At 47.6% G+C, this 16,887-nt stretch overlaps 1 protein-coding gene and 1 long non-coding RNA gene across 4 annotated transcripts in view; one reads left to right on the top strand and one right to left on the bottom strand.

Annotated features, from left to right (window-relative positions):
- The window catches only part of LOC132534033 (uncharacterized), a 3,860-nt gene extending 820 nt beyond the window's left edge, over window positions 1-3,040 (bottom strand). Inside the window, exon 1 of the long non-coding RNA XR_009545747.1 lies at window positions 2,991-3,040. This is a non-coding gene — a long non-coding RNA (uncharacterized LOC132534033). The remainder of the gene's footprint in view (window positions 1-2,990) is intronic.
- AHNAK (AHNAK nucleoprotein) overlaps window positions 1-16,490 on the top strand; it is a 164,173-nt gene extending 147,683 nt beyond the window's left edge. Inside the window, exons 6-7 of one of the 3 annotated variants that reach the window (XR_009545573.1) lie at window positions 10,705-10,827; window positions 13,610-13,770. Coding sequence is in view for 2 of the 3 variants with exons in the window: in XM_060176326.1 (XP_060032309.1) it covers window positions 16,331-16,377 (47 nt within the window). In the remaining variant the exon portion in view is untranslated. Of the gene's footprint in view, window positions 1-10,704; window positions 10,828-13,609; window positions 13,771-16,330 lie in introns of those variants that run through there. The other 2 variants (XM_060176326.1, XM_060176328.1) reach the window with 2 other exon arrangements.
- Window positions 16,491-16,887: the final 397 nt, after the last annotated feature.

Raw genomic sequence — 16,887 nt, 5'->3', positions numbered from 1 at the left:
AGGCAGGGCTGTTCTCCCAAGATGCACCCCCATTGCTCCCCTCTGATTCCTGGAGGGAACCCTCCCTCTGGGAGATGGCAGCTGTGGGGTGGGGAGCTGCTGAGCCAAAGCATGAAATGATGATTTGATTTTTGACAGTGCAGGGTGGGGCAGTCTACGGGGTAAGGGGTGGTAGCCCCCATCCCCACAAAGGTGTGCTTGTCCACGTCTCCAGGACTGGGGAATGCGTCAGGTTCCACAGCTCAGAGAAATGAAGTTGCAGATGTAATGAAGTCCACCCTTCTGGGACCCAGACAGCTCAACTGGGAGAGCCAAGGCACTGGGGTGGGAGGTAACTCCACAGCTGGTGGAACAGTGCTAGAGCCATGCGAAATAAAAAAGTTGGCCTGTGGGGCCTGGGTGGCACATATGCGAAATAAAAAAGTGGCCTGTTAAGCACACACATTACAATGCTCAAGGATCCAGGTTCAAGCCCCTGGTCCCCACCTGCAGGGGGAAAGCTTCAAAAGTGGTGAAGCAGGGCTGTAGGTGTTTCTCTGTCTCTCTCCCTCCTCCTCCCCTATAAAAAAATAGAATATATGTATTTGGAATAGTGGTTGTCTCATATGCTTGAGGCCCTGGCATTCAAGCAAGCAAACAAACTAACTATTCCAACCTCTCACTGATTGATGCTGAGGTGGGGAGCTTATTCTGGGTTACACAGTTGGGTCCAATAGTTTTTGAGCATCAGGACATGTAGAAGAAGGAGGCTGGAGAGGAGGCCAGACTCCAAGAGAGAACTGAAGAGGCTGCACTGCTGTCTCTGAGATGAACAGAGGCCAGGGCTTCAGGGGTTGCAGCCAGCTTCCAGACTCTGACACCAAAGAAGTGGCCTCCCCTCGGATCCTGATCTGGATATGGCTGACCAAGACTTAAACTTATCATTTAGCCTGGTGAAACTACCTCAGAGTATGTAAGAAAACATATTGTTAGGGTCCTCACAGGGGGGACCTGGAAACCACGAATGTTCCATTAGCATTCGGAGCGTGAAGCACAGATACTTGGTTGCATGCCAACATATATTCTCCATACCTGTAGGGAAGACTTAAAAAGTAACACTAGTAGGACAGTTTCTGAAAAGCACAAAGGAAGTGTCTTGCACATTGTGGGAGTTTTTTTTTTAGTATCTTCATTGAGAGGGATTCATGGTCTATAGTAAATACAGTTGTTGGTATATGCCTACCATTTTTTCTTTTACTTTTTTATTATCTTTATTTTATTTATTGGATAGTTACAGCCAGAACTCAAGAGGGAAGAGGGTGGTGGTAGAGAGGGGGAGAGACAGAGAGACATTTGCAATATTGCTTCACCACTTGCAAAGATTTCCCCCTGCAGGTGGGGGCTGGGGCTCAAACCCCAGTCCCTGTACATTGTAACATGTACACTCAACCAGGTGCGCCACCACCTGGCCCCTCTCAGTTTTCTGTAAAACACTCTCACCCCCAGCCTAGGTCCTCCTCCACCACCATGGGCCAGAACCGGAACCTCATCCCCCCACCCCCACCCCCACCCCCACCCCCAGAGTCCTTTACTTTGGTAAACTATTAAAAGTCACTTCACAAGCAGTGAAGCTTGTCTGCAGGTGTCTATCTTTCTCTCCCCCTCTCTGTCTTCCCCTCCTCTCTCCATTTCTCTCTGTCCTACCCAACAACGACATCAATAACAACTACAATAAAACAACAAGGGCAATAAAAGGGAATAAATAAATAAATATTAAAAAAAAGAAATGGAGAGAGGAGGGGAAGACAGAGGGGGAGAGAAAGATAGACACCTGCAGACCTGCTTCACCATCTGTGAAACGACTCTCCTGCAGGTGGGACTCTCCTGCAGGTGGGGAGCCAGGGGGTTGAACCAGGATCCTTACTTGAGTCCTTGCTCATTGCACCATGTGCACTTAACCTGCTGCACTGCCTCCCAACTCCCTATTATAATTTTTTTTAAACTTTATTTTATTTGGTAGGACAGAGAAAGATTGAGAGGGAAAGGGGATGGAAAGGGAGGGAGAGAGAGAGAGAGAGAGAGAGAGAGATTGGCAGTATTGCTTCACCACTCATGAAGCCTTCCCCCTGCAGGTGGGTATTATTAATTTTTTAAAATTTTTATCGTCTTTATTTTATTTATTGGGTAGAGACAGCCAGAAATCTAAAGGAAAGGGGGCGATAGAGAGGGAGAGACAGAGAGACACCTGCAACACTGATTAACCACTAGCAAAGCTTTCCCCCTGCCGCTGGGGACCTGGGGCTCAGACCCGGGTCCTTGAGCATTGTAACATGTGCGCTCAACCCGGTGCGCCACCACCCGGCCCTTTATTATTATTTTTTAAAGCCATGAAATCTTTGGCAAGTGGGAAATTAATTAAATAAATCAATTAAACTTGCAACAATCTTGAATGAGGATGGTGAAGGCCAAATAGGCAGAAGGTGGGGAAAAAAATCAAGGTCAGACTCAGTAACCACCTGGATGCTCAGTGTGAGCGTGCCAGGAGACACCTGGCCCTCATGCCTTCTCTCTCTGAGCCCCCCCTCCAGCCCAGCCCCAGCCTCCAGTCTCCGTCCTGCCTTAGGGCAGAGGGAGGAACTTCTTCTGTACCCAGGGCATCACCAGACCTGTTAACAAAAGATGCTGGAAGCAAGATAAGTATAGAGATGAAAGACAACTAACTACTGGCTGGTTGCACTCACATTTGGAATCTAGAGAACTGAAACATATGAACTTGCAAAACAACAACTAAAAAAAAAAAAGCCCCAAACAAAAATCAAACAGACAAACAAAACCCCAAAACAAAAACCGACCAACCAGCCTATCTTTCTCTCCCCCTCTCTGTCTTCCCCTCCTCTCTCTATTTCTTTCTGTCCTATCTGACAATGACAACATCAGTAACAACAACAATAAAAAAAAACAACCAAAAACCAACCAACCAACCAAACAAAAAACCCCAGAAGTAAACAAACCGTTTCTAAGACTTTGTGAGAACTCTGGTGGTGATCCTTGGGTGTGTGTGTGTGGGGGGTGGGGGTGGGGGTGGTGGAGGCGGGCCAGAGCTTTGGGGGTGTGTGCAATATGGAACTGTAATCTTACACTCTTGTAAACCACTATTAATCATAAATAAGAAATGTTTTTTTAAATTATGATCTCACACAGAGCTGTGCAGTCACTGAACCTGTTATTTTTTATTTAATTTATTTCTATTAGTGATTAACAAGATTGTAAGATAACAGGGGTCTACACAGTTCCCACCACCAGAGTTCCATGTCCCATCCCCTCCATTGGAAGCTTCCCTATTCTTCATTCCTCTGGGTGTATGGCCCCAGGGTCATTGTGGGGTGCAGAAGGTCTGGCTTCTGGAATTGCTTCCTTGCTGGACACAGGCGTTGGCAGGCGGATCCATACTCCCAGCCAGTCTCTGTCTTTCCCTAGTGGGGGCTTGGAGAGGTGAAGAACCTCAGTTAATTTATGAACTCACTAGACTTGTGTGAAGTTAGCAACCCCTCATTTGCTAGGTGAAAAATCTGAGTTTTTTTCCCCCACCTGTTTTTATCAGAGAACGTTAATTTTTATTCACATTATTCCGGAAGGTAATAATTTACAAGATATTGTTGTCACATGTATGTTTTTCTTACTGCCTGGTAGTAGAAATTTGCACCTTTCAGCCATCACCCCAGTGGAAAGAAAGTGACAGATTAGAACACTGCTCAGTTCCGGCATAAGGGGGTAATGCATCTAGGACCTCATTAAAAAAAAATCTTAAATTTATTTTTAAATTCTTTTAAAAATTATTTATTTATTATTGGATAGAGATGGCAATTGAGAGGGGAGGGGGAGATAGAGAGAGACAGAGAGAGACCTGCAGCCCTGCTTCACCACTTGTAAAGCTTTCCCCCTGCAGGTGGAGACCAGGGGCTTGAACCTGGGTCCTTGCGGACTGTACTGTGTGCACTTAACCAGGTGCACCACTGCCTGACCCCAGCCTCATACTTTTGAGTTCTGTGATCTGATACTGAGCTCTCTCTGTGACCCATGTTTAAAATATAATATGATTTTATTTTATTTATTTATTCATGAGAAAGATAGGAGAGAGAAAGAACCTGACAACGCTCTGGCACATGTGCTGCCCAGGACTGAACTCAGGACCTCATTCTTGAGAGTCCAATGCTTTATCCACTGTGCCACCTCCTGGACCACTAAATATAATTTTTAATTTTTACTAGTTCAAATGAAGATCTTAACCTATGTTTCATATTTTCAGTCTTTCATATGCAATATTAAATAGGATGTTTATTTTATTTATTTATTTTAAAAATATTTATTTATTTATTCATTCCATTTTGTTGCCCTTGTTTTATTGTTGTAGTTATTATTGTTGTTGTTATTGTTGTTGTCATTGTTGGATAGGACAGAGAGAAATGGAGAGAGGAGGGGAAGATAGGGGGAGAGAAAGATAGACACCTGCAGACCTGCTTCACCGCCTGTGAAGCGACTCCCCTGCAGGTGGGGAGCCAGGGGCTCGAACCAGGATCCTTGTGCTTTGTGCCACCTGCACTTAACCCGCTGCGCTACTGCCCGACTCCCAGGATGTTTATTATTATTCATCTTTTATTTTGTCTTTTTTTTTTCCATCAGGGTTATTACTGGCATTTGGTGCTGGTGCTACAAATCCACTGCTCCCCTCCCTCCCTCCCTTCTTTCCTTCCTTCCATCTTTCCATCCTTCCTTCCTTCCTACCTTGCTCCCTTCCTTCCTTCTTTCCTTCCTTCCTCTCTTTTTCTTCCTTCCTGCCTTCCTTTTATTTAACTCTTTATTTTTATTTATTTGATAGGCCAGAGAGAAACTGAGAGAGGAGGGGAGATAGAGAGGGAGACAGACCACACAGCTTGTGAAACTTCGCCCTGCAGGTGGGGAGCGGAGGCTCGGACCCTGGTTCTTGGTCATGGTAACGTTCATACTCTTAATCAGGTGTGCCACCATCTGGCTCCCAGACCTCCCTCCTCCTCCAGCTGATCCTTTCTGACTCTTGGTGACAACACATTCTAGTCTGGATCGATTTTAAGATCTAAAAAGTTATTATTTAAATTGTCTTTGGGAGTCGGGCAGTAGCACAGTGGATTAAGCGCATGTGGCACAAAGCGCAAGGACTGGCATACGGATCCCAGTTCAAGCCCCCGGCTTCCCACCTGCAGGGGAGTCACTTCACAGGTGGTGAAGCAGGTCTGCAGGTGTCTGTCTTTCTCCCTCTCTGTCTTCCCCTCCTCTCTCCATTTCTCTTTGTCCTATCTAATGACGACATCAATAACAATAATAACTACAGCAACAATAAAAAAACAAGGGCAACAAAAGGGAAAATAAATAAAGAAATATATATATATATTTATTTTTTTTTGCATAGGCCTCTAACTTGATCCTTTCTGTCTGCTCATGGAAACGCACTGGCGGTTTCCTGCGGATGACTCATGCTCACACAGCTCCCATGTGCTGACTGGCGCTCTGCTGACGTGCCTGGGAGGAACAGTTCCTAATTGCACGCTAAGGAGAGTGTACTTTGTGGGGCCCCATCCCCATCTCTCCTCATCATCTCGCCAAAGCCTCCACTTTCTGGGCAGCCTCCCCTTTTGCCTCTCCCTCAGGTGAATTACTACCTGCAGAGTCCCCCCAGCGAGAGCATACAGCCTGGGCCCTGTACTCCACACGGTTTTATCCACATCATCTTGATAAAGTTGATGAGTGTTGGCTTTGCTTCCTCTTCCTGCCTCTTGAGTCATTTATTGATTTCTTTTTTCTTTTTTTTCTTTATCTGCCAGGTTACCCCCAACACACACACACACACACACACACACACTGCTATACAGTTGGGGAGTGCTTGGGCTTTGCAATGTGATAGCCATGTTTGACAATGACATTTCTGTTTAGCTTTCTTTTGGTCGCAAGGTCAACAATTTCTCTTTCTCTCTCTTGCTCTCTGTCTCCTGCACTGTTCAGCTCTGGCTGCTAGTGGGGATTGAACCTGTAACCTCATCTGAGCAAGTTCCACACTACCACTGGGCTATCGCCCTAGAGTGACTTTTCACAGAAAAATTGCGTTCTTCCTTTAAAACAATTCTTTTTTTAATTAGTAGGCAGGTGAAAATAGCTCACCAGGAGAATGCGCTGCTTTGCCTTGTGAGTGAGCCAGGTTTGAGCCTGGCCTCCACTGCACTGAAGGGAGCTTTGGCGCTGTGATTTCTTTTGCTTTCTCTCTGCCTCTCTTTCTTACCTTGAAATTTTTTTAGTGGTGGTTTAGTAATTCCGAAGATATAAGACTATAAGGGGTATAATTTCACACTGCACCCACCACCAAAGTTCTGTGTACACCCCACCCTTGCTTGCCAATTCTCACAGTCTTTGAGAACGTTTGGCTCCTCCTTCCTTCCTTCCTTCCTTCCTTCCTTCCTTCCTTCCTTCCTTCCTTCCTTCTCTTTCTTTCTTTCTTTCTTTCTTTCTTTCTTTCTTTCTTTCTTTTTCAAGTTCATGTGTTTCACTTATCTAAGATACCACACGAGTCAAACCATCTGGTAGTTGTCCTTTACCTTCTTGTTTACTTCACTAAGCATAATCGCCTCCAGTTTCACAGAAAATGTTTGTTTTGGGTCTCAGTTCAGCTGGCATTGTGGTAAGAAATGTGGTCTCCCCGCCAGCTCCCACCCCCGGGATTTCTAGTCATATGAATGGTGAAAATACTGGAGTGCTAAAAGCATGCTTCTTATTTTTAATCTCCCCCCTCCTCCTCTTCCTCCTTTTTCTTTTTGTCTAATGTTGGGATACATCTTGAGTTTTTTGTTTGTTTCTTCTCATGTGGGGGAGATAGCATAATGGTTATTCAAACAGACTTGTGCCTGATGCTCTGAGGTCCCAGGTTCAATCTCCTGCACAGTCATAAGCCAGAGCTGAGCAGTGCTCTCAGAAAAGAAAAGTAAGGGAGTCAGGAGGTAGCACAATGGGTTAAGCGCATGTGGCGCAAAGCAAGGACCGGTGTAAGGATCCCGGTTCGAGCCCCCGGCTCCCCACCTGCAGGGGGAATCACTTCACAGGCGGTGAAGCAGGTCTGCAGGTGTCCGTCTTTCTCTCCCCCTCTCTGTCTTCCCCTCCTCTCTCCATTTCTCTCTGTCCTATCCAACAACGACACCATCAACAGCAATAACAAGAATAACTACAACAGTAAAACAACAAGGGCAACGAAAGGGGCTAAATAAATATTTAAAAAGTAAATAAATAAAAAATATATTTTTCTTCTCTAGATAGTCTGTATGGAACCTGTGAGTGCATGTGTGTATGTATGTCTTTCCACATGTCTATTATCTATCCATACACTGATCTCTCTGTGGTTTTAGTGCTGTATTCATAGTGAAAAAGGCTGATTATAGACTTTTCTGTGTTACAGGGATGGGCAAACTTTTAAACTACCACCTTCTCCTCTTTCAAATGTAAAAAAACCATTTAAAAACTCATTCAATAACTTTTTGGTGGAGTCTTTAGTTTTCTTTATATTGATACTATCTATCACCTGTAAACGATGACAATTTTATCTCCTTCTTCCCAGTTTGGATAACTTTCCTTTTTCTTTTCTAGTTATTCTGGCTGTATCTTCTAGTACTTTAAGAGTGAATCCTTGTTTCTTGTTCATAGTCTTGAAGAAAAAGCTTTAGGCCTTTCATTGGTTAGTATGATGTTAGCTGTGGACTTGCCTTATATGGTCTTTATTATATTGGAACACATTTTCTCTAAACCCCCTCTGTTGAGAGAGAGAGAAAGAGAAAGAGAGAGAGAGAGAGAGAGAGAGAGAGAAATCATCCTTAACTGAAGAACAATTAAAAAAAAAAAAAAACAGGCCACAGTCTGAAACTGGCCATTACCTAGAGAGGCTAACCTAAGACTAAGTACAGAGAAGAACCGATCAGCTATTTCTTTGTTTCTCTAATTAACTTTTGCTTTCTGCACATGTGCTCTTTCTGTTCTTTCTAAACATCTTTGTGAGTAGACAGTCTCCCCACCCCCAATAGCCTCCACAATATAATTGTGCCTCCTTTTACCCCCAGATACCTGTGCTGGTTTTTGCTCTGGGTAAATATTTGGGCTGTGAATAGACCATTAAAATTCAGGACCTTTTATGGCCCTGGATTCTTATCCCTTTGAATTCTTACCTAAGCCGCGGCTCACCTGGAGGCCAAGGTATGTGATTTCGTGATGACCTGGATTCTGCAGAACTGGGGCCTTCACAGTGAGGGGGTGGGAGGTCCCCACCCTGTCATCCGCCAAGTATCTCTTTTGGAATCGTGCGTGACCTGCTCTGGAATTTTTACAATCTTAGTCCCTCCTTGGGACCTGGGAAGCAGCAGGACAATGTGCAGTGTGTGTGTGTGTGTGTGTGTGTGTGTGTGTTGAACATTGTCACCCTTCTCAATCGGCTAATTGGCTTAGGAGTGTTCTGCCTTCGGGGCTCAGGCAGGAGTTGGGGCCTGGGCTCTGGAATCTGTGTGATGTGAGGAATGAATGAGAAATTGCATGAGGTTGGGGTCTCTGCCCCGAGATGAACATGAGCCTGGATGCTGAAAGTCATAGGTCATAGGTCAGCTCCACCAGTGCTGGGGGCTCAGTCTACCTGGTGGGCCACTGGGGTTCCAGATTCTGTTGACTGGCCCTTGGGATCAATCGCCATGATTCCTGATCTCCAAAGTACTGACACATCACTGCTAGGGGGCCACAGGCAGCCCTGCACTGCTCTCCCTCAGAATTTTGATGCAAAGAGGCCTCAGAAATGAACCAAGACATGGGGCCGGACAGTGGCACACCTGGTCGAGCACACACATCACCATGCTCAGAGACCTAGGTTCAAGACCTCGGTCTCCATCTGCAGGAGGGAAACTTCACAAGGCACGACGCAGTGCTGCAGGTGTCTATTTCCTCTTCCCCTCTCCAGAATTCACATAGATAAATCTTTAAAAAATGAACCAAAGAACCTGTGTAGGTGCTAAGAGATCCCTAGGGAGAGGCGGCGACCCATCCTCCCCCCCGGAAGCTCGTGTTCTCTGGGCGCCTTGGCCGACACTGCCCCCTTGTGGCCGCCGAGCGCAAAGCTCGCCAAGACTCAATCCTCTCAGCCACCGCATGCCCTTGGCCGCCTTTCTTTGGGGGTTGGGGACAGGGATTTGCAATTCCATTCAGCTGCCAGGGTCTTGGGGACCTGCTGCCATGGGCACGAGAGGCTTTTATTTATTTATTTATTTTTAAATATGTGAACTTGGGATGCATCCTTGCACATTTTGCTGCAGGGTGATCTACTGAAAGATTAGTCAAGAGAATATATACATATAATTTTATTTATAAAATGGAAATATTGACAAGAGTATAGGATAAAAGGTATACATTTCCACACAGTGCCCTCCTCCAGAGCTCCATATCCCATCCCCTCCCTTGAAAGTTTTCCTATTCTTTATTCCTCTGGGAATATGGATGGACCCAGGGTCATTATGAGATGCAGAAGGTGGGAGGTCTGGCTTCTGTAATTGCTTCTCTGCTGAACATGGGCATTGGCAGGTCGATTTATACACCCAGCCTGTTTCTCTCTTTCCCTAGTGGGGTAGGGGCCTGGGGGGGGCAGGGTTCCAGGACACATTAGTGGGGTCGTCTGCCCAGGGAAGTCAGGTTGGCATCACGGTGGCATCTGGAACCTGCTGGCAGAAATTCCCAGGTTTAAAGCAGCCTCCTTGCACAGCTCTGCCGGGTGTTGTCTCCAAGATACCATCTTGGTTCCACCCCCCACAACAATATTTTGCTGTGAGCATCTACAGAAGCCCTGATTTGGGAGAGGGCTAGAATGTCTTTTTTTAAAAAAAAATATTTATTTATTCCCTTTTGTTGTCTTTGTTGCTTTATTGTTGTAGTTATTATTGATGTCGTCGTTGTTGGACAGGACAGAGAGAAATGGAGAGAGGAGGGGAAGACAGAGAGGGAGAGAGAAAGACAGATACCCGCAGACCTGCTTCACCGCCTGTGAAGCGACTCCCCTGCAGGTGGGGAGCCGGGGGCTTGAACTGGGATCCTTACTCCGGTCCTTGCGCTTTGCACCATGTGTGCTTAATCCGCTGCGCTACAGCCTGGCTCCCTTGAATGTCTTTTTAAAAAAAGGAATTGATGTTGGGAGGAGGTGTGTGTGTGTGTGTGTGGGGTGGGGTGGGGGGTGGGGAAACTGAGCCAAGAAAGTGAGATAAGAGAAACTCAGTCAGTGTTAGGTCTCCTTCTAAACTTTGAACTTTCTTTCTTTTTTTTTTTTTTTTTGTAACTTTTATTAGTGAGTTAGTATTGATTTATAAAATCACAAAGTAACGGGGTACAATTCCACACTGTTCCCACCATCAGAGTTCCGTGCCTCCATTCCCTCCATTGGAAACTGCAGTGGTTCTCTCAAGGTCACAGATATGGGTTGACTGTTATTTTTATAACTCTCTATATTTATATATTTATTTTCCTGTTTTTTTTTTCTCTATGATCCTGCCTGCCTCCTCTTCCTTTCTAAGTCACACCTATACCTGTTACTATATCTGAATGTCATGCTTTCCCCCCCCTCTTCTCTCTCTTGGTCCTGATGGAGTTCAGGGCCTTCTGGCCATCTTCCCCTAATGTTTCTCTCCCTCTCAGAGTAAGGACCAAAGTTCTTTATGGGGTGTGCTTTGACCTTTCTAAGAAGTGCCTGGGAGGTGGCACAGTGTGGAGAGCACTGGAAGAGCAGGCATAAGGTGCCAAGTTTCCTGCATATGCCAGGTGAGCTCTGGTTCTCCCTCTCAGTAATAAATGATTTTTTAAAAACTTTGAAGTCTGGGGCTGCTGAACTGAGATTAGGCAAGCAATTCTAAGAACCTCTTCCCAGGAGGGGACAGGTGTGTGGAGCATGCAGGCATATTCATGGGGTGGGAAGTTTGAAGATTTTTCTTTTGGGGCTGGGGACAGAGGCTGGGAGTTCTCATTTGATGGATGTGACTCTGGGCTCTGTGTGGAGAATGGACTTCCAGAAGGGGTACTGGAGCTGACTTTTAAGGTGGAGGCCCCTCCCTGGGTCCCAGGTTCGTAAATCAGAGCTGAGCAGTGCTCTGGTAAAACAAACAACAGGAGGGGGAAAAAGAAAAAAAGGAAAAGAAAAAAAGGGGGGTCAGATGATGGCACACCCGGTTGAACACACACATTACAGTGCACAAGGACCCAGGTTCAAGCCCCTGGTCCAACTGCAGGGGAAAGTTTCACAAGTGGTGAAGCAAGTCTGCAAGTGCCTTTCTGTCTCTCCCTACCCTTTCCCTCTCAAATTTTCTCTGTCTTTATCCAATAATAAGTAAATAAATTAAATATATATATATATATATATATATATATATATATATATATATATATATATATATATATAACACTAACCGAGGCCTGGAGGAGTGATAGAGGGCTGTCTGGTTGATACAACCACTTTGGAAATGAACCTGTTTGACCCGGAGTGTCAAGAAGTGCCAAGGGCCAAAGTAAGAAAGCAGAAGTACACTAGAGTTTGCAGTGAGTACCTCCCTAACACTTCCTCTCCACTTTTCCAAGCTTTGGGTCCATGATTGCTCAACAATTTGTTTGGCTTTGTATGTTAACTCTCTTTTCAGTCACCAGGTTCCAGGTGTCATCAGGATGCCGGCCAGACTTCCCTGGATTGAAGACACCACCAATGTGTCCTGGAGCTCAGCTTCCCCAGAGCCCCACCCTACTAGGGAAAGAGAGAGGCAGACTGGGAGTATGGACCGACCAGTCAACGCCCATGTTCAGCAAGGAAGCAATTACAGAAGCCAGACCTTCTACCTTCTGCAACCCTCAGTGACCCTGGGTCCATGCTCCCAGAGGGATAGAGAATGGGAAAGCTATCAGGGGAGGGGGTGGGATATGGAGATTGGGCGGTGGGAATTGTGTGGAGTTGTACCTCTCCTACCCTATGGTTTTGTTAATGAATCCTTTCTTAAATAAAAAAAAATAAAAAAAATAAAAAAAAAGAAGTGCCAAGGGACAGTGCCATCCAGGGAAGGGTTGTGGAATCCCCTCTGGTGTCTGGAGCAGGGAGGATGGGGACAGCACTTAGCAATATCAGAACCAGACTGGTTCTCTGGACATGTGGGGTGAGATGAGCAGAGCAGGTGGTGGATGTAAGGAGGAGGGCAGGGCTCCACGGGGGACAGGCAGCCAGGATCTGGCAGGGCTCTGTGATCTGTTGTGGAAGACACACGTGTCTGTTCCTAGGGGTTCTGTCATCTGAAGTGCTCTCAGTCTGTGCTCCCTTGTGGATGTTGTCCAGGACATGGGGGAGAGGGGCTGTTTCCTGCATAGCTTCTGCACTGATGTGCCCCGACTTCCTGCAATTCCTTGACACAGTCCACCTTGGCTCTAATTCCAGGGTTTTTTTATTTTTAAACTTAGTCTATTTATTACTGTATATATAGAGAGAAATTGAGAGGGCAGGGGAGATAGAAAGGAAGAGAGACAGAGAGATAAATACCTGCAGCAATACTTCACCACTTATGAAGCTTTCTCTCTGCACGTGGGGACCAGGGGCTTGAACCTGGATTCTACCTTGCACACTGTAATGTGTGCACTTAACCAGGTGCACCAGGCCTGGCCCCTGGTTACCAGTTTTAAGGCCGACTGTGGCATGTTCAAGCCTGATAGAGATGAGAGATGTGGGGGTCTGGTTAAAGGCTTTGATGAACAACCTCCCCCAGCAGCTCAAGGACAAGCTCCTAGAGTTCTTGGTACATGTCTCTCCTCGGTGGCTGGGTCAGCCCGCTGGGGACACTATTCTCTGTGTGCCAAGGAGAAAGGCATGAGAGGAAAGAACACGCACGGCTCAGCTCTGATAGGCTGGTGCTGGGGACTCAACCTGGGCCTCAAGCACGCAAGTCCTGTGCTCTGACTCTCTGAGCTATGCCCTGGCCACTGGGGATCCTCTTCTAATGCAGAGAAGAGAGTCCCTGTGCACACCATGGCAGCCACAACCCCTGCAGACATGTCCCTTTCTGTTGGTCTGCTTCTAAATTTTGCTTCTAAGACCCCTTCTGTTTCATTGGTTTAATCCCCCCTGCTTAACACTATATTCTATTTACATAACCACTGTTAACTAAGCACCTCCCTGCCTCCAGGGCATTGGTTTAATCCTCACTGTTTTGCACGCTTTTCCTTCTCCCCATCCCCTTTCCTACTTAGGTCCTCTTCTGACCTAACAGTTCCACCTCAGGATATATAAGGACAGGATTGTGATTAGAGATAGCTTAGATTGCGCTGTGTTCCACATGAATAAAGACTGAACTGCATACCACTCAACCATGAGTCCCTGGTTGTCTCTCTCTCCTGCCCTTGAAGCCAGCCGGGCACCCTTCCCTCTCTGTAAGGGGTATAATCAAGCCCTTCCAAACTCACTGCCTCCCAGACTCCCCAGCCTCTGAGCTGACACATGTTTCTCCTGTGTCTCCTTCTGTAGCCTAACTCTTCCTTTTGCTAACAATCCACTGAACTGTGTATTGATCTGTTTTAGCACGAGATGGCAACCAGCCCACAGTGTGCTGAGGATTCCTAGGCTGAAGATGTACATTCATAGAAGCCCCAACTGTCCTCAGAAGCTCCCTCCTCCCCTCCCTTCCAAATATCCCTCCCAGCAGCCCTACCTCAGTCCCTCAATAAAGCATAAGCATCTCACTCTTTTGTCTCTGCTTCTTTCTTCTTATGACTAGACTACTATGAATGGTTACTTTAAAAAAATGCAAGGACTTGTTTCTGAGAGAAGAGAGACCAGAGCACTGATCAGCTCTGGCATAAGGTGAGACCTTGGATTGAACCAGCAACTTCGGAGGGGGGGGGGCGCTCAGCAGTGCTCCAGCAGGGTGACCTATCTCCCTGGCCTGATTCCTTCTGTAATTGCTTCTCTATGTCACATGGGCATTGGCAGGGGGATCCATACACCCAGCCTGTTGCTATCTTTCCCTAGTGGGGTAGGGCTCTGGAGAGGTGAGGTCTTCTGCCCAAGGTCAGGATGGTGATTCCTTTCTTATTCACTTACTGGACTGAGAAAGGTGCTTCTGTTACTGGTGCTGGATGAGGCTGGCCAGAAGAAAAAGAAAAAGAAAGAGAAACAGGAAGAGAAAGAGAAAGAGAAACAGGAAGACAAAAAGAAAAAGGAGTCATCCTCCACAGGCAAGAAGTAGCTCAGACTACAGAGGACAGGCCTTGCTTACTGAGGCTCCTGCTGCCTTGGCAGAAAATTGTACGGGAAGGAAGGGAGACACCCACAAGGTGTGTTCTGTTAAGGGGACACACAGGGTTGGGCCTGTCCCAGCCTCCCCCAGGCCACCTAGAGAGCAGCCACAGCTCAACAACCAGCCCCAGAGGGTCCTGCAGGCTTCTCTGGGCGTGGGCTTCTGCACGCCTCCTGGAGAAGCATGTGCTCAGCCAGCACGCTTTAGCCTGGGAGCCCCAGGCTCATCATGGCTGCCCCCTGGACCACAGGTCCTGAGAGACTGCAGGGTCCCCGACCTGAAGGGTGGCAGGGGAGGAGCCAGTGCACACCAAGAGCTCCACGGCCTCATGCAGTCTCTGGCCTCTGGGAGACACCGGGGACCTCAGCCTCTGCTGGGTGTCAGGGTCAGCGACGGCTTCTGTCCACCCTACCGGTGCCAAAGCTCAGGTACAAAGTCAGTGGTGGGCAAGTCTCCACACCCTCAGGCTCAGGACATCTGCCACCTCCATGTGAGACTCTGTGTCCACTCCACCTCAGTGACCCATTGTGTGAGCTCTAATTCGATGCACAAACACAACTGGGTTGAGAAGAGAGAATATTTACTTTCTCTATGGGGTCAGTGCCCAAGTCAATAGTGTGGCCCCCTCCCCCTAGCCACACCCCTCAGCCCCAGCCTGGAGTCAGCATATAAGCAGGCACCCCAGGGACACGGCTCTCACAGCTCACCCCATCTGAGACTGGACCCTGAACCTCCTCGGCCTCTTGACCATCATGAAGCTCGCTATCATTGTCATCCTGGCCCTGGTCACCCTCTCTGTCCCCTGCAGCTCTGGTGAGTGCCCACACCCTCCCCCCACCCCAGGCCACCCAGGGCAGGTCCACAGAGGGACAGCCACTCTCCTCTCTCCGTGTGAGGGGTCAACTCTCCAACAGGAAGATAGGGCAGGTCGGTCAAGCCCCTATGGGAACATGGGTGGTGCAGAGGGACTCCAAGCCCAGGAGAAACCACAGCAGGATCCCAAGACCCACGTGCAAGAACCTCACACTTCCGGGACAGGAAAGTGACTAGAGGCAGGGGAGAACAGGGCCCCATAAAGACGAGAGCTTGTGTAGTGGCCTGAGAGAAGGGGAAACGAGCTCAGTCCTGGACAGACCCCAAGTGTAGGTCCCACAGCCTCCACCCTCCAAGAGCCAAACTGGTTTTCCAGTGGATGGCAGCTCCTCACACCCCCAGTGATGTCCAACTCAAGACCAGTCTCCCACCCCGGGCACAGCAGGAAGGAAGCACCCACACTCATGCCTGTGGGCACAGCTCAGGCACAGTCAGGTGGCTCCTTCTAGTCCAGCCCCGGAAAGGCTGTGACCACCAGCTGTCTGCCTCTGGGCATGGCTGGCTGGGCTGGAGAGGGACCCAGCTTCATGTGCTTCTTCTCCTCTGTGTTCCAGCATCTGCAGAGTTCTGGTCTCAATTGCTGAAAGCCTTAGAGGTAGTCGCCAAGAGTGCACATTCCAAATTTGGGTCTGCCATGGATGATTTAACCTTTAAGGACTTGAGAGACACAGACTTTTCTACTGATTGATCCTCTCGTCATCGTCTTCAAGGACAAGCTCAATAACCTCTTGGTACATGTATTTCCAATCCCTGGGTCACCGAGTCAAACCACTGGGGACACTATTCTCTGTGTGCCGGGGAGGGAGGCATGAGAGGAAAGAACACGCACGGCTCAGCTCTGATAGGCTGGTGCTGGGGACTCAACCTGGGCCTCAAGCACGCAAGTCCTGTGCTCTGACTCTCTGAGCTATGCCCTGGCCACTGGGGATCCTCTTCTAATGCAGAGAAGAGAGTCCCTGTGCACACCATGGCAGCCACAACCCCTGCAGACATGTCCCCTTCCCTCTCTGTAAGGGGTATAATCAAGTCCTTCCAAACTCACTGTCTCCCAGACTCCCCTGTGTCTCCTTCTGTAGCCTAACTCGGCCTTTTGCTCACAATCCACTGAACTGTGTGTTGATCTGTTTTAGCACGAGATGGCAACCAGCCCACAGTGCGCCGAGGGTTCCCAGGCTGAAGATGTACATTCATAGAAGCCCCGACTGTCCTCAGAAGCTCCCTCCTCCCTCTCGTCCCAACATCCCTCCCAGCAGCCCTGCCTCAGTCCCTCAATAAAGCATAAGCATCTCACTCTTTTGTCCTTGGCTTCTTTCTTCTTTTGAATGGAGAATTTTTTTTTTAATCATTTTATGGGGGGATATTTAATGGTTTACAGCAAAGTTGTAGACACATGGTAGAATTTCTCATCTCAAGGCTGGGCTGTGGTACATCTGGTTGAGTGCACATATTACCATGTACATGGATCTGGGTTCTAGCCCCAGCTCCCCATCTGCAAAGGGGAGTTTCATGAGTGGTGAAGCAGGTCTGCAGTTGTCTCTCTTTCCCTTTTTTCTATCTTCCCCTCCTCTCTCAATTTCTCTCTGTCTTATCTAATGCAAATTTGAAAGAAAAAGAAAAAAAAAAAAGTTCTTACATGCAGCAGTGGATTCAAAGTGTCAGCACTGGGAGACTTCCGGAGGCGGGGCAA

Source organism: Erinaceus europaeus, chromosome 17, assembly GCF_950295315.1.
Source record: "Erinaceus europaeus chromosome 17, mEriEur2.1, whole genome shotgun sequence".
NCBI classification, from domain to species: domain Eukaryota; kingdom Metazoa; phylum Chordata; class Mammalia; order Eulipotyphla; family Erinaceidae; genus Erinaceus; species Erinaceus europaeus.
Note: the sequence above shows the minus strand (reverse complement) of the source record. Positions and strands in the feature narration are given on the sequence as shown.